The sequence below is a fragment of the Artemia franciscana genome, chromosome 2 (genome assembly GCF_032884065.1).
Source record: "Artemia franciscana chromosome 2, ASM3288406v1, whole genome shotgun sequence".
Lineage (NCBI taxonomy): Eukaryota > Metazoa > Arthropoda > Branchiopoda > Anostraca > Artemiidae > Artemia > Artemia franciscana.
The window spans coordinates 59,615,831-59,639,954 of NC_088864.1; the positions used below are offsets into that span (position 1 = coordinate 59,615,831).

At 35.4% G+C, this 24,124-nt stretch overlaps 1 protein-coding gene across 1 annotated transcript in view; it reads right to left on the reverse strand.

Annotated features, from left to right (window-relative positions):
* The window catches only part of LOC136043861 (kinesin-like protein KIF23), a 77,603-nt gene that overhangs the window by 27,811 nt on the left and 25,668 nt on the right, over positions 1–24,124 (reverse strand). Inside the window, exons 7-10 of the mRNA XM_065728811.1 lie at positions 21,377–21,578; positions 9,896–10,031; positions 7,592–7,791; positions 2,322–2,435 (exon numbers count right to left, since the gene is read on the reverse strand). Coding sequence (XP_065584883.1) covers positions 2,322–2,435; positions 7,592–7,791; positions 9,896–10,031; positions 21,377–21,578 — 652 coding nt within the window. The remainder of the gene's footprint in view (positions 1–2,321; positions 2,436–7,591; positions 7,792–9,895; positions 10,032–21,376; positions 21,579–24,124) is intronic.

Sequence of the window (24,124 nt, forward strand, 5' to 3'; positions counted from 1 at the left end):
AAGAATTTTCTCAGGCCCGTAACTTTTGATGGGTAGCATTAAAATTAATGAATTTTTATATATTTTGAATCAGCATAAAAATTTGATTCTTTTAATGTATCTATTCGTATCAAAACTCTTTTTTAGAGTATCGATTACTATTGAGCCGTGTCGTTCCTTATTTACAGTTTGTTACCACCAAACTGTTTGATATGTTTGTCCCTCCAGGTTTTTTTTTTAATTACGCCAATATTCTTCCACTGAGTATATCAGTGGTTCCCAAACTTTAAGAAACGGCTCCTTAGGGAGTCACGGTGTCGCCATATGCTGACAACTCGGCACCTCGATGTTCAAATTTATTATCCAATAAAATAATTCGGCAAATCTGTCGGAATTCTCAATTCTCGAAATTATTGAAAAAAGATTTCAGCTTTTATAGAAAACTTACAGCTATAGAAAGTGAAAAAAAATGAATACTGTATCAATGATTGTTTCCCCTTCTTGAACCAGTTTGTAAGTTCGAATCGAATTAATTTGTCTTGCAATATGAAATCTAATTTTGTAGATCACATGGTTCGCAAAATACGTTCCAAGCAGATAATACAGAGAAATTTGCATTGATTCAAGACCCATTTAGAGAGAAGGCTAAAAATAAATTTACTTCCTTCCAAGAAAAAATAATCTTCTAATGAGTTGTTTTACGACAATAATTTAGTCGCATTGAACTTTTCGCTGTCTGGATAAGATAAAACGAAAAATATACACTAATTGGTGGCCAAGTCCTATGAACATTAATTTAATTAGTTATTAACGTTGCAATTAATTCCTTTAATTGCAACGTTCAATTTGTACAGAGGTCACCTTTCGGCTGTCACAATAATAAAAATATAATAATAAAAATAAACGATAATAAAAAATGAGAATCGTTCAAAAATTAAGGTTGAACAAGAAAAGAGGTTCAACATCGAATTCCATTGTGAGATTCGAGAATTTGTTTTGAGATCAACAAGCCCACCCCTCGGGTAAGTTGTTCTAATAATGTTATTCATTAATTGATGATTTGTAATTAGTTTGTGTTTAGACCTACTTAACCACATTAAAGTGCGCTTCAACTGAGTGTCAAGCCCTTTTGAATGCATTTGCACCAGGACCATCTGTTGGAGCCAAAACCATGATGGCTGTCAAGGGCCATTGTGGATATTACCAAATATTAGAAATTAGACATATTACGTGATCACATTCGAAAATAAAATCCCTTTTATTTTTTTGAAGTTAAATGAAAAATTGTTTTAAAAAGGCAATTAATCTGATGTATAAATAGAGTCGTAGAGAAATCCTATTCTTTGGGGGAGCTATCTCCCTAAAAAGCTGAAAAACCACTGCTCTATTCCATAAATAATCGAATAATTCCATAAATCTGATAAAATAAATACATAAGGAATCAGGTATTTTAAGAGACCATAATGTATTTGTATATTCCCGATATACAAATACAGAGTTTTCAATACGGTCAAATCCTTTAATTTGACAGTAAAACAACAACAAAATCTCTGGATATTTCGGTCATATATACAGTGGCCGTCATCAGCAGATAAACTAGTTCATCTGCTGATGACGGCCACTGTATAAGCTATGTGTTCGAAATATCAAAAGATTTTTTTGTTGATTAAATGTCAAATAAAAGGATCTTTCCTATTGGACTGTTATTTGTGCGACATAAGGAATCAATGGATACAACATGTGCATGATTCTGCTTCTGCTTTCCAGGAAAATATGGCTCAGGAATTAGTATCTTTCGAAGGAATTCATGGAAACCTAGGAATTTTCGGGGATAGTGTTGGAGGCAACCCTGTCTGTGTTATAAACTGCTTAATGAAAAACTAGATATCTAATATACTTTTTCTTTATCCTCTTTATCCACCTCTGGCCTAAATTGGTAACATCGAAGAAATTCGGGGAAATCCAAAAATCATTGAGGATAGTGGAAGCACTGGTTGGAGGCAACTCTGTCTTTTTCTATTTCTCCCTTGATAAACCAGATTTTTTTTCGAAATATTTTGACCTTCTGGAGAAATTGACAAAATTACCTTTTTAAAAATGATTATACAATTAACAGAAAAAAAAAATTCAAACGTATTATATTTTCCTTGCGATAATATAATATTGGGAAATATCAACTTTCCCAAAAAGAAAATATGATTTTCCGGAATCTTCAGAAAAATGAACGTCAACGAGAATTAATGGTTTTTTCTTGTTTTCTTATCGAGCAAGAAAATGTAAAAAGTGTAAGCGAATGAGAAAATGAATACACAGCGAATCAATGGAAAACGTGCAGTACTTACATGATTTTGTCTTCGCCTTCCAGGAATATAGGGCTCAGGACGAGGTGGAGGCAAAGGCTTTGGCTCAATGGGAATTGATATTTCACGAGCCATTTCAGCAAAACGAAAAACAAGCTGAAATAAATGAAAGTAATGTTGAAAAAGTTACCATAGGCTGTACACACCACTCCCCAAAGAAGGTATTGTACAACCATTCATTCTTAGCTGAGAATGTAACAATAACATGGTACATAGTATATTGTGGTTTGGCACCATTTTATAAAAGTACAGTTGGGCAAAATTTAGTTTAACAAGAGCTAAGAGCTCATATGGCACTTGTGACGAGGCAAGAAGAGCTAAGAGCCAAGAGCTCATATGGTATGAGCTCTAACAAAATTCTAAGAATCAATAGATTTATTTAAAAGGAAAATCAGAGGCTTAATGCCGGTCAGGATTTAAAATAAAAGCTCTGAGTCACGATGTCCTTCTAAATATCAAAATTCATTAAGATCCAATCACCCACTCGTAAGTTATAAATACCTAATTTTTTGTAATTTTTCCTCTCCCTTTAGCCCCCCAGATGGTCGAATCTGCGAAAACGACTTTATCAAGTCAATTTGTGCAGCTCCCTGACATGCCTACCAATTTTCATCGTCCTAGCACGTCCAGAAACACCAAACTCGCCAAATCACTGAACCCCTCCCCCAACTCCCCCAAAGAGAGCGAATCCAGTACGGTTACGTCAATCACGTATCAAGGACATTTGCTTATTCTATCCACCAAGCTTCATCCCGATTCCTCCACTACAAGCATTTTCCAAGATTTACCCCTCCAACTCCCCCACTGTCAACAGATCTGGTCAGGATTTGAAATAAGAGCTCTGAGACATGAATTCCTTCTAAATAAAAAATTTCATTAAGATCCGGTCATCCGTTCTTTAGTTAAAAATACCTCAATTTTTCCAAATTGACACCCCCCAGCTCCTCCAAAGAGAGAGGATCCGTTCCAATTATGTCAATCACGCATCTAGAACTTGTGCTTATTCTTCCCATCAAGTTTCATCCCGGTCTCTCCACTCTAAGCGTTTTCCAAGATTTCTGTTTCCCCCCTCCAACCCCCTATGTCCCTTGATCCAATTCGAGTCGAAAATGCAGCATCTGAGACATAAGATCCATATATATATATATATATATATATATATATATATATATATATATATATATATATATATATATATATATATATATATATATATATATATATATATATATTATATATATATCAAGTTTCATTAAGATCCGATCACCTATTCGTAAGATAAAAATACCCCAATTTTCACGTTTTCCAAGAATTCTGGTTTCCCCCTCCAATTCCCCCCAATGTCATAGGATCTGGTTGGGATTTAAAATTAGAGCTTTAAAGCACAAGATCCTTCTAAATATCAAATTTCAGTAAGACCTGGTCACCCGTTCGTAAGTTACAAATGTCTCATTTTTCCGAATTACCCCCCCCCCCCACCAAATCCACCAAAGAGAGCAGATCCGGTCGGGTATGTCAGTCACGTATCTTAGACAGGTTTTTATTCTTCCCATCCAGTTTCATCCTGATCTCTCTGCTTTATGTATTTTCTAAGATTTCCAGTCCCCCCAACTACCCCCCCCCCAATGACGCTGGATCCGGTTGAGATTTAAAATAAGAGATCTGAGTTACGAAGTCCTTCTAAATATGAAGTTTCATGAAGATCCGATCACTCCTTCGTAAGCTAAAAATACGTAATTGTTTTCTAATTTTTCAGAATTAACCCTCCCCCCCCCCAATAGAGCGGATCCGTTCCAATTATGTCAATCACGTATCTAAGACTTCTGCTTATTTTTCCCACCAAGTTTCATCCCGATCCCTCCAATCTAAGCGTTTTCCATGATTTGAGGTCCCCCCTCCCAAACTCCCCCCAATGTCACCAGATCCGGTCGGGATTTAAAATAAGAGCTCTGAGACACGATATCCATCCATACATCAAATTTCATTAAGATCTGATCACTCCTTCGTAAGTTAAAAATACCTCATTTTTTCTAATTTTTCAGAATTAACCCCCCCCCCCAACTACCCCAAAGAGAGCGGATCCGTTCCGGTTATTTCAATCAAGTATCTAGGACTTGTGCTTATTTTTACCACCAAGTTTCATCCCGATCCCTTCACTAAGTGTTTTCCAAAATTTTAGATATCCCCCAACTCCCCCCCCCCAATGTCACCAGATCCGGTTGGGATCTAAAATAACGCTCTGAGACACGATATCCTTCCAAACATCAAATTTCATTAAGATCTGATCAACCGTTCGTAAAGTTAAAAATACTTCATTTTTTCTATTTTTTCCGAGTTATCGGGCCCCCCACTCTTCTATTTCTAATTTAATCTGGTCCGGTCCTTGATACACCTGCCAAATTTCATCGTCCTAGCTTACCTGGAAGTGCCTAAAGTAGCAAAACCGGGACCGACAGAATTTGCAATTGCTATATGTCACTTGGTTAATACCAAGTGCCATAAAAACCAAGACTGGAGAAAATGAAACCTAATTGTTTGGATTGGTTAATAAACCATAGACACATAACACATTGGTTCATAAACACATTATAATATGAATAAACAAATAGTAGAACATAAGCACATCGGCTAATAAACACATAAAAACCCATAAATATCCTAACAGTTGCAAAAATTGGTAATATAATTCTCAGTTAAAAAGACATTAATAGACATTTAAACAGACTTTTTGAAGTTAAAAAAATAAAACTGGATAAAATGAAGAAAAAAAAAATATGACACTTAACAGCTTAAGAGGGTGCAACTTCCCTTTGAAGAAATACCTATATTTAAGAACTAACTGATCGCTAATGTTTAAATTTTAGCAGATGAAAAGACTTAAGAGACTTTATTATTTCATAAAATATACCTAGACTTATCAAACAAAATACAATATTCCTCGGTCATACGTGGCGAATAGAGCATCGACGAAGCCTCGATAGACATCTAAAATGATCACTACGGGTAGGATATCCTTCCACTTGGGGCTGTAGTGACATATACGTACAACGAGAATCACGGTCGTACGTACGCTATTTATATTTAGACGGTTTCGATTACGAAAATCAATGATGGGTTCCTTGACAGCTTGCAATTTACGCCTGTTAGGTCACTGGGTTAAGCGGCTCCTAATGGAAAAACAAAATTCAGGCAGGGGGAACGGGCCCCTCAGAAATAGACGAAAAGTTCTTTTGCTCCATTCGATTTGAAATATGCATGCGTAACTACTTGGGCCACGGGTGCCCTAATTTTGGGTTGGGGACAGGATTTTCTAAAATATATCCTCTATACCTTCACAATACTTAAAATAGCAGAATTCATATTCAAAATGGCAATTCCTGTGAAATGTTCAATATTTCAATTCTTCATCAAAAATTAAATAGAATTATCAAGAAATTATGTAGTAAATTTGTAAGCAGTTAAAAGATGTGCATGAGATTGATTCGTGTCGATCTATATCGTTCACATACTTGTAAAAAAAAAATACTGAGGTATTTCCAAAATATATTTCGTTCCTCATATAGAATCCAGAGAGTCAACTTTATATACAAATTGCTACTGGAATTCCGGAGGTTCCCCACCACCCACTTAATGTTTTTTTTGTTTTTTTTTTAATTGGAATATCAGACCTTGGCAAAAAACAAAATAAAATCCCTTTATTTTTTAGTTTTGTCCAAATTAAAGATTGTTTCACCTCAACCTCCAATACACTGTCTCGGATTTTGGAAAACAATTTAACCAAGAATACAACAAAAAAAGAATTAGATAGTAATAGAAATTCACAAAAAGTTACAATATACCTTCTTACATCAGCATGGGTTACACGTTTAAGTATTTATATGTTTATACGGTGCATAAATTAAAATTTTGAAACTGTTAAAACAAGAAATCCAAAAATATACTAAAATTTTGAAACCTAAATGACCTTCAGCCCTCAAACTTACAAACAGTGAAGCTGGAACATTTGACTCAATACCTTAATAAACAAATCTATAAATAGTTAAACTGACATAGTTTGATATCGTTTATTTTCGTGGCATATTTTTGCAAGCTAAATACATTATTACAGGACCATATGAAGTAAAGGAAACGAAATAACATGACCAATTGACCCGTTGTTATTACATAAAATTTTAAACAATTAAAGAGAACGAATTTTTTTCATAATCTGTGATACCGCCTTTTGAATTGGCAAAAGTGAAATAAAAGAAAATGGTTTGAAAAAGAGAAACAAATAATGAGGAATGACAGGCCACTGCAAAACGGTTGACCACCAATTGGCAGTAGGCCATTGGTGGCACAAGATATGACTTAACAACCACCAATATGGCTTACCAAAATTCATGGAAGTAATGATCCTTTATGAAAAAGGAGGGAACTGTTCTGATTTACATCTCAAAACAAATTAGCATTAATGATCGTTAATGACGTTTCATTACCTTTATCCTAAAGGATAATTAACCATAAATAAAGAAATAAGCCCTTTATGGCTATAATAAATATACAGGGTTATCCACTGCATTTATGATGATGGAATTTTCTTATTTTTACTTTTTTTTTATTTAAAATAATAGCAAACGTTAATTATTAATGGCGGTCACCATACAGACCGCCAAAAAAAGAAAAGAAACTGAAATAAAAGGTGCAAAAACACAAGACATAACAATCTAAGAGAGAAGTACAAGAAGATGGAGAAACAGCCTAGAAAACATGATGACTGATGACTAGGAAAAAACCGTAAAGAATGAAAATGTAGAGGCAATCCAAACATTGGATGCAACCCCGCAGTGGCACAATAGGATTAATATGTGCTTAGAAATACAAGACCCAGAATTCAATTCCAAATACTGCAGGGCCAAGAGTTGCAAGGGTTGTGCATTATTTTTTTTAGTTAACCAAATATTAAGAAAAAAGAAAAGAAAATTAGGTGCGCCAATAAAGGCATTCAAAGCAAGCATCAAACCGGGAAGAAGATGAAGAGGGAGAAGAACAAAGGAGGAAAAAGGAGAGACATTAGATGCATCAGACCGGGAAGGATAAGAAAAGGGACAAGAAAAAAGGAGGAAAAGGAGAAGAACGTTAGATGCATCAATAAATGAATTTAAAGCAAAAATCAGACCGGGAGAAGGAACAAAAAGAAGAGGAAGAAAGGAGAAGAATTCACGGTACACCAATAAATACTGTCAAAGCAAGGATCAGACCTCAGAACTTACCACAGTCTCATCAAAATCTTCAGCCCTTGGGTTCACACAGACAACCATTTTGATTTTTCCTTCGCCTTCAAAATAGGACTTGAAAATGTGAGTAATTTTGGAATCCCTGTATGGCACAATCTTGTTGGTGCCACTGAGTTGATTCTCTCTAAGAACCTCGATGCAATTACGTAGCGTCATCAAAGTATTGTTTATATTACCTACAAATGATAAATTTCTTTTTAAATATCAACAATGTTGGTCTATTGAATTTTTCCTTTTTTATATTACAAACAAGCAAAAGAGGTTAAAAAAAAGAAAAAGGGGGAAGCGGTGGTAGTAAAGACGACTTATACTAAACACGTTTGTAATACACAGCAAGAAAAGTGGGTGAAACTCGGCCAAAAATAAGCCAAAACCGTCTGAAAACAAACGTCTTAAAAGGCGTAGCTTTCCTTTGAAGTTGTAGTCATTTTAGGGAAATTACAGACTGTCAATGTTAGAACTTTTACGGACTAATTAGCTCTGCTTATTCATTTTCCCGGTTTGACCCGGCAACACCGACAAAAATACAATCCCACCTTACAAAACTGCCCTAATAACGGAGGCAGTTTTTTTTGTGCATGAATCCTGTTCATTAGAATCTATGAAGATTAAAATATATTATTCTGTTCCTAGATGCTGTGAAGTAATGTCAGGGTACATTTTTTTTGGTAAGCACGAAGAAATTGCTTTTTTTCCTTTTCAACTTTTCGTCTTTAGAATCTACAGATATCGAAGCTGTGATACTATTCTGTTCCTAGATGCTGTGAAGTAATGTCAGGGTACATTTTTGTTTTGATAAGCACAAAGAAATTGCTTTTTATTCAACTTTTCGTCTTTAGAATCCCCCCGTTTTATTAGGGAATTATTTTGATTTTAGTTAATGAAAGAGGAATAGGCATACTCTTCTTGTATTAAGGATGGATAAGTTCAGTAAAATTAAGGAATGATAAGGACTTTCTACGCTAGCTTTCTATATCATTCCTCAACTTGATTTGACAGGGAAGAAAACTACAAAATCTTGCATATTCTTCTTTAGTAAATTAAAGTGATCATTGTTCCCTTATAGAACAAAGAAAGTGACACTTTCTGAATAAAAGGCTCCTAAAACGAGTGTAGTTTTATGGCATGATTGGCAATGTTGAATAAAGCACCAGTAATTTGAAAGTCAGTAAACAAAGCAATTTAAGTAATTTTGAAAGGAATCTGAAAGTCAGCAAGGAAAGTCAGGAATTTGATGCTCTTGGTATCGCTACTTCAGATAAAGGCAGTTTGAATTACAGTTTACCATATTTCCTCGAACAGATATCATTACAAAGTGCAAGCACTGAAGATGCTGAATATTTTCAATTCTGTATAAGTAGTTTTGACATGTCATTTTTAGTCACCCCAAACAAAGAGGTCCTACATGTCCCAAACTACAGCTAAGTAAAGAAAAAGAAAAAAAAACTGCCAAAGTATACCGAAATCCACAATACAATGCATTATTAAAATACAATGCAATGCAGTTCCAAAATATCGATAAGTTCCAACTGTCGTCCTAACCGAGTGGTCGGCGCGCTGGATTTGGAATCCTTGGTCCGAAGGGCGGGGGTTCGATTCCTAGTGAGGACGGTTATTTGATGACGAATGGCGTGAATCCCTGAGCTCAGCTCTGAGTGGTCAATACAGTCAATACAGCTCTGAGTGGGTACCTGGAGAAATCTGGAGAAGGTAAGTAAGAAGGATATGCGAGAGCACAGGACGGCTGGCCCGCAGCCCCCCAATGCATCTCCTAGATGAAGGGCATTAAAACAGAGACCAGCAACGCCGGTTTGGACTTTAAGGGTTTATTACCGTATCCTCTATCTTTACCTTTACCTTTAAGATCCTTAATGAATTTAAATATCGATTTTCAATCAACAAATTTTTCTTATAATACGATTTTCAACGATTCTTATGTAATAAGAAATTCAACAATTTTATACATGCAAAATATAACGATTTTTCCTATAATACATAAGGCTCGGGAATATCATCCATCGTTTCTGACATGAAATCGATTAAAATATTGAAACTAGACAAATACTCACAGCTAGGCTAATATATAGCTTGCTAATGGTGGATTGACCACAAATAAGAAAGATGGTGACGGATAAAACAAGAATCTTGTCGAGTTTGTTGATTTTTTGAATTAGAATCAACTTGGTGGAAGTGGATGAAAACTTCAGAGCCATGGCTTAATGGAGTAAAACCTCAGTAGATAGGGGCCCATTACTCTAACAATTTAAGAAAAAAAAGTACCTGCTTCTTTCAATCTATCTCCCTTTGTGTTTGTGCGGCTCGTCCTTTCACATCCAGCTAAATCAACCAGTGATAGCTGAGAAACTGTCATCGTATTTTTATCAACAACTTCCGCATCCTTTCCACTTAAGCTAGCCTGAAATGAAAATAAGTAGGCATAAATTAAAGAAAGAAAAAACACAGAAGCTGCGTTCTATTAAACAAGAACATAGGTTCCGAAACAAGTAAAAAACACATGAAAATACAGAAGAAATAGAAATCTCTTCTCTGTTCCACATTTCAAAAATGGTAAAAATGAACCCTCCCGCAATTGACTTCGGAAATCCTTACTTGCAATCAAAATAAGGCCCAACTGGGACATAGAGAGGACATAATTTGTTCAAGGGATTCAGATGAACACAAGCGTAAAACAGTGTTGTGTATTGTACCAGAGTGATATGCCTTGATATTTCATAAGTATCACATCCTGAAAGCAGTGTGTCATAATATACCCGTGGCGGAGAAAATTAAAAGAAGATTTCAAGCTGGTTGTGATTTTGAATTATGTTTCTGCCATACGGATTGTTACTAGCAATTTTCTGTCAGCTCGTAGAAACAACTAACAAAAGTGTTCTGCCAACAGTGTGCGGAAATACATAATGCTTCCGCAAACGTATCAATTCGGCAAAAAAATTCGGCCAAATGGCGTATGCAAGCCACTTGGGACAGGTCCAATCCAACAAAGTACAGTCAAATAGTCCAAGGTAGTAAAAGGTTCCATTTGCTAAAATATCAATAAGAATTTACCTAATGAGTAAAAATATTAGAATAGAATAGAATATATTTATTCACTACAATAGCCGGAGCTAGCATTAGCATGTCATGACAAAACTAATTTATACCTTAAAAACACCCAAAGGAAAATTTAAACAAACATTATATTAATCAAAACATTAAATATTAATCGTGTCAATATTATTAAAATGACGGGTAATATATGGAACAAATGATTTACGATATCTCTCAGTACTATAGGCTGAGCAAGTCAGTAACTGTGGACAATTCTTTTTTATTTGTCGGAGTCTAGTAGCTGGTCCTTCAGTTGGGGGGCTCTCAAGGTTGGGTAGTAGACGACAATGAGTTGGGGAATTCAAACAATTTAGTCCAAATCTATATGTTAAGCCATGTCTACGACGATCAAGTGAGTCCAAATTGAGTTGTTTCAGTGCATCCTCGTAAGTTGAGCAGTTTTGTCCAAATATAATTTTTACAGCTCTTTTCTCTATCGTCTCAAGTCTATCTGTTTGATCTTTTGTCACTCTTGGATGCCAGGCAGGGCATGCATACTCAAGAGAAGGTCTAACATAGCTGTAGTATACAGACTTTAAAACCTCAGTTGGTGTGCCAAATCTTTTTAGGTTGGAAAATGAATGTAAAAGCGAGGCGCCTTTTTTAGTCAGATAGTCAACGTGCGATTTGTTGGCAGTATGGAATTATGAGAAGAGTGGTTGTTACCCTTAAGGAGGAAAACGTCATGTATTGTGTTCCGTTCGACACCGGTTTTAGAATGATGAGCAAAATCGGGATTAAATGGGATTTTAAGTCTTGTTATAATTTAGATTTTTTAATTCTAAGCCTTTTTTAATTCAATCATAAGAGACCGTCAATGAGAAATGTTTTCTGAAGCCCAAGTCCAGCCAATGGTCTCTAAAGCCCAGAACGAGCTGTGAGGTGGATTAAGCAGCTTTCACACTACGTACGTAGTTTCCTCTGCTAAGGGGTTAAGTGACGTACAAACTTTCGCACTTCACACTAGTTTAACGCAAACATCCATGAAATTGCCATAATGATCCATCTAAAATTAATCATCATAAGCAAAGTGTTCAAAAACAAAAAACAACGGTTATAAACCGCTGCAATTTTGTAGGTATAGCAATCTAGTTGTAGCCAGTACAATGTTTGGTCACAAAATGGCCCGTAAGATAATATGATACCCACATGATGGTAAGAAGGCTGATCTTATTGAATATGTCATTGCAAACAGAAGACTGACAAGATCGATACAAGATACTAGAGTATATAGGAGTGTTATTATTGATGTTAACAGTAAAGACCAACATCTAGTGGAGTCTAGGGTTAATATAAAGCTGGGCTGAAATTTAGGAAGGGTAACAAACTGCTGGGAAGTAGTGACATAAGTAGACTCCAGGGGAAAATTTTGAGAGAAACTTTCAAGGAGCAGCTGAATATAAGACTGGAGAGCCTAACAATTGATAACACAGAAGGTGGATGGAATACTTTTAGGAAAATAGTTTGCGAAGCAGCGGTTGGTATCTTAGGCAGAAAAGTTGGAAACGCAATTAGGAATATTAGTGAAAACACTTTCACATTTGGTATAAAAGAGGAGGGGTTTGTACAAGAAGTATCTGAGCGATAGATCATATGAGAATAGATCATATGAGATCATATAGTAAGGAAAGTAGAGAAAGCATGGAAATATAAATTAGACAGACTTGAAGTGAAAGCCACTGATAAAATTACTAAAGATCTGGAAGATGCACTATATTGGTATGTAGCAACTAAGTTATCCGACCCCTTTAGTCCTCAGTTTTAGTTATTATGAAAACATAGTTGATGAAGGCAATAGAAGAGCTTTAGCAAAAGTCCTATCCTTGTTTGGTATACCAGATAAATACATTGAGTGATTAGTGTTATGTGCGAGAACACAATTAATACGTTAAGGAGGATATAAGGATAGTGGCTGGTTTCGCATTGAATCACGAATTAATCAGGGTTGCGTTCTATCCCCATTTTTATCTGTCATTTTGATGAACTTTGTCCTAAAGAACATAGCAAAGGCTATAATAGAGCAAGAAATCAAATGAGAAAGTAGAACTCTACTAGACCTAGATTATGCTGATGATTTGAGTGTTTTAGATGGGAATTTTTGCAAACGAAGGATTGTTTGGAGGTATTGAGAGTTCAAGGTACAAGAATAGGCAGACGGTTCGAATTCAGAGTTTCAGAAACTCGTATCCCAAGGGTAGGAACCCTGAAATTAGGGGACATAAAATTTGTTTACTCCCCATATTTGTTAGAAATATGGTGTTTTTGCTAGGAGATTTTAACGCCCAGGTTGGTAGAGATAGGGATAGATGGTATCCTAGTTTAGGTAAATTTGGTGTAAGATAAGAAAACAGTAATGGCTATAGACTTTTGCAATTTTGTAGGTATAACAACCTAGTGACAACCAACACGGTGTCTGGTCACAGAATGGCCCATAAGTTGACATGGCATTCACGTGATGGTAAGACAGCAAACCTTATTGATTATGTTATTGTAAACCGAACACTAGCAGGATCAGTAGCCTACAAGATACTAGGGTGTATAGGAGTGCTGTTATTGATGTTAAAAGTAAAGATCAACATTTAGTGGTGTCTAAGGTTAATTTAAAGCTGAAATTTCGGAAGGGTAACTACCTCCCGGAAAGTTATGATGTTGGTTGACTCCAGGATGAAAATTTGAGAAAAACCTTCAAGGAACAGCTAATACTACACTTGAGAGTTTAAAAATTGGACAATGTTGAAGATAGATGGAATAATTTTAGAAAAACAATTTGTGAAGTTGCTGATGGTGTCTTAAGGAAGAGTGCTACGACTGCAACTAAGAATATTAGTGAAAAAGGTTTATGCTCTATAGAGAGTAGAAAGGGTTTGTATAAGAATTATCTGAGTGATAGGTCGTATGAAAACAAAAGGAATGTAAAGAAAGTGGAGAAAGTATTAAAATATGAACTAATGAGATGTGAAGTCGAGGCCATGGATAAAATTGCTGAGGATCTGGAAGATGCAGCTAGACGGGATAATAGTAAAATATTATACTGGCATGTTAATAAATTGAGAGGGAATAGTCAATCCGGACTAGTCCCAGTTAAAGATAGGACTGGGACCACAATTAGTGATAAGGAAAAAGTTAAAGAAAGATGGGCGGAACATTTGAGAATGTAATAAACCAAGATACAGTTGCAGGAAAAGATATAGATGAAAATGAAAAGGTTTGTGATACCTTGGATGTGAAGGAAGATTTGTTTTGTGAGGAAGAATTAGCGACAATACGAAAAGAATTAAAAAATAATAAGACTCCAGGTGCTGATAGTGTGATAAATGAGTTTCTTAAATATGGTGGCTCTGAGGTTAGAAATAAGCTACTGAAGATTATGAATATGATTTTTGAAAAGGGGGAAGTACCTAATGATTTTAGGAAAACCTTAATTAAACCACTGTATAAGAAAGGTGACAAGAGTGAGTGTCGTAATTATCGAGGCATTAGTCAGGTCTCTGTAGGTAGCAAATTGCTTAGTAATATGATACTTTTTATACTGAGAGATGCTGCAGATAAATTTTAAAGGGAAGAACAGTGCGGCTTTAGAAAAGGCGGAGAATGTGTCGACCAAATTTTCAGTCTTAGGTTAATAATTGAGAAGTCCCTTCGTTGTCAAACGCCCTTGGTCCTCAGTTTTATTGATTATGAGCATGCTTTCGATTCTGTTGATAGAAGAGCGTTAGCAAAGGTCTTATCCTTATATGGTATACCATAAAAATACATTAAAGTGATTTGTGCTATGTACAACAATAATACTGCTGATGTTAAGGTAGGACATTAGGTTAGCAACTGGTTTTGTATTAAATCAGAAGTTAAGCAGGGTTGTGTTCTATTCCCCTTATATGGATCATTTTGATGGACTTCGTCTTAAGGAGCTCAGGAAAATCAATTGGAGACCACGGAATCAAATGGGGAGGAAAAACGCTCCTAGACTTAAATTATGCTGATGATTTAAGCATATTGGATGAAAGTGTGAGCAAAATGAATGAATTTTTAGAGATTTTGCGAGTTCAGGGTGCTAGAATAGGCTTGAAAATTAATGTTAAGAAGACTAAGTCGCTAAGGCTAGAGATAAGTGAAGATGAAAAGGTGACGTTGGGTAACGAAAAGATTGATCAAGTTGGCAGCTTCACTTGCCTTGGTAGTATTATTAATAAAGACGGTGGGAACATTGAAGATGTTAAAAGTAGAATAGCTAAGGCTCAGGGTGTTTTTTCACAATTAAAAAAAGCTTGGAAGAATAGGAAGATAATTCTGCAAACCAAGATTAAAATATTGGAAGCTACAGTGATGACAGTGGTCAAATATGGCTCTGAAGCATGGGCGCTCCGAAAAGCAGACGAAAATTAACTAGATGTTTTCCACAGAAATTGCCTACGGATTGTTCTGGGTACCCGGCTGACTGACCGTATTTCAAACAGTAGGTTGTACGAAAAATTTGGTTCAATCCCATATCTAGGGCTATAATGAAAGAAAGATTGAGATGGCTAGGCCACGTTCTGCGGATGAAGGAGGACAGATTGCCAAAGATTGTCCTTTTTGGCCAACCGTTTGGGCTACACGAAAAGCAGGTCGTCCTCGTCTGGGTTGGGAAGATGTCATAAATAGAGATTTAAAGGAAATGGGAACTTCCTGGGAGGGTGTAAAGAGGGAGGCCTTGAATAGGTTAGGTTGGAGGAGGAGTATGAGTAGCTCTGTTGGCCTCAGGCGGCTTGGTGCTGCAGGAAGTTATCAGTAGTAGTAGTTGAGAGGGTATAAAGAAGGAAGCTTTGAAAAGATTGGGATAGAAGTAGGGTGCATCCCTCCGTGCAAAAAGTAGAGTAGCAAAGTAGCAATGCTTCTCGACAGTTCTCAAATTTGTTGGCGGATTTTGTCTGAAAATACCACTTTTACACATAAAAATAATTTTTGCTCAAATAAAAGCTGTCAAAATACAAGTTGTCATCCTAAAGTGTTGGCAGCTTTAGGAAGTCTGTCGAATTCTGCTACTGGCAGTCAACAGCTTTGGAATTTTTTTTCATCTCTTACCCCCAACCTCCCGAACACTGAAACATATAACCCAAATTATATATTACTCATGAGCTTTTCCGGTTCTTGATTTTGTCATAGTTGGTTCAGTCTAGAGATACTTGGTTTTAAACAAGAGTGATGCTAACAGCTTAAAGTAAATATGGCAATTTTCTAAAGATTTGTAAATTGTTTTTTTAATTGGGTCATGGTGAATCAAAGCGTCTGGATTGTAAAAACAAGATGGAATTATAATCGAATAGTAAGTTTCTAACGGTACTTGTTAATTAAACGAAACCCAATCAAGAATTGCGCTTAGGTTAGATCTCACAAAACCGGTTTCATAGAATACAAAGACAAGTGACGGGTGATAGAATGCATTGAATTTACAAAATTTGGACTATATTTGCACATTAGGGGCGGGGGGCGTACCCCCCGCCCCTAATGGGTGGGGTAGCATAGTAGCAATACTACTTGACAGTTTTCACGGCCTAGTAAAATTACCTAAGCTTATCTAAAGTAAATACCTAAGGTGATCTAAGAATTGGTTCCCGTCTTTCACAGATCATGGAATTGAAATCTAACACGCTAACTGCTTTGACCAACTGCTTCTTTTCTGCTTTTAGTAAGACAATCCAGTTTCAAAGCACCTTGTTCACTGCGGGTATTGCAAGGTATCTTGCCTTTACAACACTGCCAAATATCATATTGCCAAAAACACCCTAATCTGCCTTTCAGATTGCTTATACTTATAATACTAGTATAATATATGCTATAATTTTATTAGCTATAGACACTAATTAATATTAGCAACACTGTTGCAGCGGTCATCGTAGGAGTCACTAGTGACGGGAGCAATCATAGTAGGAGTAATTGTCGTGAGGATGTTGTTTTCGGAATAATCATGGAAGAGTTTGGGTAGTCATGGCAGGAGTTTTAATAGTCAGGGTAAAAAAATTGTGTAGTAAGGGTGGTAGCGGTAAGGAACAGTAGCATCAGTAGTCATAGAAAGAGCATAATATATACTATATTTCGGAACTCTCTAGGCTGATTTGAGTTGGAAAGGTGGTTCCAAATGAAAAATTGTGAGTAACTAGATTAGTTCCGTAATAATATACTAATAATAAATAACTATCAATTGCTACAGCTTTCACCAAATTCCAAATTACTTATTCTGGTAGTACACCTAGTTCAACTCTACCACCCAGTTCAGCAGTTGAGCACTCATTGTCCTTGACTTACTTACTGATTCAAAAAATGAATCAATTGAAAAGCCAGACAATCATCTTAACCAGACAGTCCGTAGGTCTTTAAGCGCCCAAGAGCTTACCAACGTGAACACAATAGTTACATCTAACCCTCCTTCAACCTCCACACCAGCTAATCCCCAGAAACGACCCGAACCAATGGCACCAATTCTTCAGTGACCGTAGACTCAGGCCAGCTAGCGTTGGCAATAAGTATGATAATAACTCTTTCACAAAAGCTTCAGAGCAAAGGAACATCATCATCAAGGTCTGTATTAGAAAATACCAAACCTAGTAGTATTAACGATCCCAAAGCTTTGGTGATATTGACACACAGTGCCAAAACGACAACAAGTTTCAGGCTCTTTTAGACGAACAATTTAAGTTTCTAATTTTTTAGTCAGATACTGAGCTTCGGACCACCATTTAACCTGCACTAACACTAGTCTAGTCACTCACAATTTTTCATTTGGAACTACCTTTCCAACTCAAATCAGCCGAGTTCGAAATCTCAACAAGAAAATAGTCCCGCATCTAGAATCGTCAGCTCATAAGCAAAGTTTGCTAGATGACGCTACCAAAAGGTCCAAAGCAGAACAGTTCATTTAACTAGGATCCAGTACATCGCGTTGTATTGGCAGAAGAAGATGCCCAAAAACTCGTCAAAAGTGGATTTCAGGTCTTTGTGACCTCTTATCCACTGGTAACAAAAAGATGGGTTATGGAAAAGGTTTTGATGCAATGATAACCCTCGCCGAAACATAAGGTGTCAGTTTCAAAAAAGCCATCATTCTTTTCCTCCACTAGGTTTGCTACACACTCAGTACAAGTTTTCAAAACTTTTAGGGGCAACCACCCGTTGGTATTTTCCTTATTCAGTGACAATCAAGACGACTATTTGAATAAGATCACACAACCCAATTTCGTACTTATTTTAGAAGGGATTATTGATATTTATGAAAGTATAACTAGTCTTTTCCTTTCACTCCAAAAGGTGGAGCTCTTACCATGGTAAATTACGAATATACTGAATAAATACATTGATGACCTCACCAAAATGAAGTTACAACTGTCAGCAGATGATCCAGTTGATTCTCAGCTATTTTCTTGCTTCTTGAAAGCAGCGTCTTCTTTATCAATAGATTTTTGTACCATGGATTTCCTGTAGTTTTACGCCAGAAACCCCGGATGTCGCGAGGAACGAGTTCCGTGATTAATGACAATGTGGTTTCTGGGTTGGAAGATTCTGCAGGAATGGCTAGAGAGGCAGTTGCTACAACTTCCCAGAATCTTTGTAGCTTCTTAGATGAACTATTGAATAATCTCAATTCACGTTTTTTTGTTGCCACAAACAGGTACAACCGAGTTGGCAAATGAACTGCCATTATGGGAAATATATTTGATACTAGCTCGGTTGAATTGACGATCGGAAAATCTGACCAACTTGAACATTTGGTTGATCTTGCAAATTCAGGGGTTTTTCAAAATTTGCCATGAATAAGAAGTTCTCGACCAGTACAAAACATGGTTAGATGGTGTTTCTAGCGTAAATAGCTTACTAGTAGTGTACTACAAAAAGCTTCACTTATTTTTTGAGTAGACAGCATTATATGAAGACATTCCCGAATCTCTTCACCTCTTATTGTGCTGTATATGCAAGACGTCATGCGAATCTGTTGTCGAGAATATGGCAGTATTGTGGACAGACGTGCTCGTGGCTGTAGTGTTAGTCCTGCCACTCTTCAGAGGAATTAGTTATCCACTGACAGCCCCCCCCCCCAATTATTGAAATATGCAAGCCACTGATTGAAGCAGCCATGGACTTTTACTTCGTTTACGATCACGGAAGAAGTGGCATTTCTTCTGCACAACCGATTGTGCTGAAAAACTAAAATTTAATCGCATTAGTGAAGTAGTAGACCAGATTGTCTCCAAAAAAACCCTGTGTTACACTTGCTTGTGAATAGCATTATATTCTCATTAAAACTATTATGCAATCCTGATCTTTAACGCTTTAAGACAAAGATATTGATAATCCTAAAGATTGGTATCGAATTCAACTCGTACATAGCATACATTTGGAGAAGTAAAGTACTATCCTGCTTTGTGAGAGAGTTCTCACGCTGCTGCTTTTTAAAGCTTGTTCAAACTAAAACCTCATTGAGTTTCAATGTCGCTATGTGAAAATTTACTTTTAAGTCGTTGTTACCCTTCGTCCTTATGGATAAGTTTTTACTTACTCCACTTCTCTTCAATGAAAGTGAATATTTGTCCAAATCTTGCACAAATAGCCAAGTTCTCTCAAAACTGTTTATATACCAGTTAAAAGAATCTTAAAAAGGCTGGTAGCTATCAAGGTGCACACACAGTTAAAGCAGGTAGTGGGAAAGCTGGTACTTGGAAGATTAGTAGCCTAAAACAGACATACTACAATGTAGCATCGATTCTATGTTTATTATGGAGATTAGATTACAGCAAAACTAATATTACAGCTTAATATTGCATGTGACTTCCAGGCTACCAATCAATATTGTCCTTCCAGGAAATCAAATGGTGATTCTTATAATTGTAGTATTGTGATCAATGAGTATCAAGCATGCAGTTGGGTATGCATTATTTTTATAATACTAATAGCGTTGGAGTGTACAACTCCATCCATAAAGTGACAGCAGTAAACTCTATACAGTATACTTCAGATTTTGACAGTACTTTCGAAAAGATATTACATGTAAGATTATGGAGTATGATATTTATGGCTAGTATATGGCCAGCCACTGAATTAGATTACATTGTTAATTGTGATTCAGAAAACTACTGATATTTCTAACTGCAAGCTATACTAAGTTACATTTGTTGCTTTTCTGTAAATTTTACAAATAAAAATACTTTTTGCTCAAAGAAAAGCTGTCAAAACACAAGTTGTGCTGCTAAAGTGTCAGCAGCTTATGGAATTCTGCTACTAGTAGCTTTGGAACTTTTTGCACACGCGGGTGCATCTGTTTTGGCCGCAGGCAGCTTGCTGCTGCAGTGAGTAGTCACTAGTAGTAGTAGTAGTAAAACTGCTTTCTTTCTTCAACGCTATCAGAGATATTAGAAAATGTCAAATGAAAATGTCAACGTCATTTTCATCCCGATAATTAACTCAGGGAAACAGAATATTCAGCCAGCAAAAATATATGACAAACAAATCAATTGGGTAGGATATTAACACAGAGTAATTAGAAAAGACTAAAAAATAAAAAAAACATAGTATCGAGACGATAATATACATAAATGACGAACAATCAGGAAATCACAACACAGATCGTGCTTTAAAAGTATTTATAAATAATGATATAACTTACACGGATAAATGTATTTTACAATAAATCAAGGACACCATTATAATTGACTGCTAGAACACCCCCTTTTTTATGCCATATTTTTTAATTTTCGTCCGTTTTTGAAAGATAACCCTAAAAAATAACCTTCAAACTTTCCTATTGGTACGAAACATCATTAATTTAGTTATTGAGTCAAACTAGCCGAACTTCGTTCCCCAAGATATTGGATTTCAATAACAAGCCCTTTTTCGCGTCACATTTCTTCTTTTCGTTCCCAATATTAGTCCCAAAACATTCAACTTGAAACACTAATCAGTAGCTTATAGTCTACATGGTACCACACGATTAGTTAAGACCGATCATTGTAATGTTGTGCCTTTATTTTTAAAAACCCCAATAAAATTTTTCTGACTTATCCTAAGTGATGATCGTAACAATCTTGAAAAGGGCTTATTAAACCGTAAACTGATCATTCCAGCATCATTTTAAGGGAAAAAAAAGTAATCATAGGGCAGCCAAGTTCCTAGCCTATTTTTCCTTCTAGGACCCGAGACATACAATTAATTTCCGAGACATAAGAAGAAGTACCTGGACTAAACCAATCGTGATGACAGAATGAGAACGAGACGATCCAGCGTTTAACGTTGTTTGAGCAACACGTCTCCTCAATTGACCATACAATTAATTTCCAAGATGTAAGAAAAGGAGTGAGAACGAGAGGATTTAGCATTTAACGTTGTTTGAGCAACACGTCGCCTCTTTTGACCATATAATTAATTTCCGAGATATAAGAAAAAGTACGTGGACTAATCGAATCGTGAAGACAGAGTGAGAACGAGACAATTCAGCGTTTAACGTTGTTTGAGGAACACATCGCCTCTTCTGACCATGCAATTAATTTTTGAGATACAAGAAAAAGTACATGGGCTGAACGAATCGTGAAGACAGAGTAATAACGAGACAATTCAGCGTTTAACGTTGTTTGAGCAACACGTCGCCTCTTTTGACCATACAATTAATTTCCGAGATATAAGAAAAAGTACCTGGACTAAACGAATCGTGAAGACGGAGTGAGAACGAGACGATTCCGCATTTAACGTTGTTTGAGCAACACGTCGCCTCTTCTGACCATATTTGAAAGCCTCCAAGGCCTCATTTGCATTCGTTACCTCTAACTGCGTGGCGTTGTGAACATACATTCGACGTGAACTATCTTCTCTGAGAACTTTGGTTTGAAAATGCGTTCTGCAAAAAGAGAACATTCCATTAAATTGATTAAGCACTTACAAGTAGGGAAAAATAGGACTACTGAACACCGAAAAGTAATTTTAAATCAAAATTTTCGTAACCTGCCCCCTCCACATATGAACATCTTTCGCTCGCTCTCCAAAAAACATGTCGGGCAATGCTGTTAACGTCTTTAAAAATGAAGAAAAAGTTAAAAGAAAAACAAAACAATGGCAATAGAATTTTTTCATCTTCGTAATAACAGTTGTAAGAAAATAGGCGCAGAAAACAGGGAAAGAAAGAGCTAACACAAAAATTCGAGAAGTCAAAGATATGTGGGTAATGTCCTCTACTGGGGAGTCATAGGAGCAAGGTTAAGCACAAAAAAGGGAAAAAATGCTTACTTTGGGTATGATTACGAAAAACAAAGAAAACATATGTTCGAAGGCTCATAAGAAAGAAAAAAAATCATGAAAATATAACATAGATGAAGACGAAGAATTGAAAAGCCAAAGCTTGAAAGTAAAAAACAAAAAGATGGCTGAAATACTTCCTAAAACGGTTATTTGACAAACTTTTGGATGCTTTGTGTTTATTGTTATAAATACCCTCAATTTTCTCCTTTTTATTGCCCATTATTTCCCCATTTAGCGGGCATGGGCTTATAATTCATTGAATCTTATATCAAAATGTCACTTGTTTGCTTGTCCCTCCTCCCTCTGTTCTTTGTAGTTTCCCTTTTAATTTTTATATATTTTATATTTCGTTCTCTTTTTTTGTGTATTCACTTATTTTTGCTCCCCCCCCCCTTTAACCAGTTTTTATCTTTTTAACTCTTTTTTACTTTATTCAGTTAAATTATAACACTTTTTAGCGTCCCTTTTAATTTATATATATATATATATATATATATATACATATATATATATAAATATATATATATATATATATATATATATATATATATATATATATATATATATATATATATATATATATATATATATCTATATATATAAAAATAAGTTGTCTGTGTGTGGATCTGTGGATCAGGTGACGTCATGTTTGTTCGCATATGACGTCTGAATTATTTCACACTAATACAAAAGAAGAAAAAAACTAAAAAAGGTAAAAACTACAAAAAAAAACTAAAAAGAAAAAAAAACTAAAAAAGCTAAAATACTAAAAAAAACTAAAAAAAGGTAAAAATCTAATAACTAAAAAAAAACTGAAAAAAATAAAAAAAAGGCAAAAACTACAAAAAAAATAAAAACTAAAAAAAAAACTAAAAAAGCTAAAAAACTAAAAAAAACTAAAAAAAACTAAAAAAAGGTAAAAAACTAAAAAAAACTAAAAACTAAAAAAGAAAAAAACTAAAAAAAAGGAAAAAACTGAAAAATAAAAGAGAAAAAGAAAACTAAAAAAATATGAATAAATATATATAAAAATAAGTTGTTTGTGGGTTATGTCTGTCTGTCTGTCTGTCGAGTGACGTCGTGTTTGTCCGCATATGACGTCTGAATTATTTCACACTAATACAAAAGAAGAAAAAAAACTAAAAAAGGTAAAAACTACAAAAAAAACTAAAAAGAAAAAAAACTAAAAAAGCTAAAAAACTAAAAAAAACTAAAAAAAGGTAAAAAACTAAAAACTAAAAAAAACTGAAAAAACTAAAAAAAGGCAAAAACTAAAAAAAACCTAAAAACTAATAAAAAAACTAAAAAAGCTAAAAAACTAAAAAAACTAAAAAAACTAAAAAAAGGTAAAAAACAAAAAAAAAAACTAAAAACTAAAAAAGAAAAAACTAAAAAAAGGAAAAAACTGAAAAATAAGAGAAAAAGAAAACTAAAAAAATATTAATAAATATAAAAAATATAAATATAAATATAATATAAATTAGCAATCAACAAAGCACCGAGACACAAATGACGACCGGGACACAGGGAGTATAAATGACGACCAGGACATAAGTAAAAAAAAAAACTAAAAAAACTAAAAAAATGGTAAAAAATACAAAAAAACTAAAAACTAATAAAAAAAAATAAAAAATCTGAAAATCTAAATAAACTAAAAAAGAAAAAAAGAAAAAAGGAAAAAAATAAAGGAGAAAAACAAAACTAAAAAACGAATGTATATACAGACCGGGACACCGGGATACAAATGACGACCGGGACACAGGGAATATAAATGACGACCGGGACACAGGGACACAACTACAATGGGGACGCCGGGGGGCACAGGGGGATATAAATGACGACCGGGACACCGGGACACAAGGAATACAAATGACGCCCGGGACACTCAAAGAGAAATCACAGACTGGAACACCGGGACACAAATGACGACCGGGACACAGGGAATATAAATGACGACCGGGACACAGGGACATAACTACAAAGGGGACGCCGGGGTGCACAGGGGGATATATAAATGACGATGGCGACTCAGGGAATGGTCGATTAGCAATCACCATCAACAAAGCTCAAGGGCAATCATTAGAATCATGAGGTATAGATCTGAATATGTCACTAAACATACATATACTCAATATAGAACGAACGGCT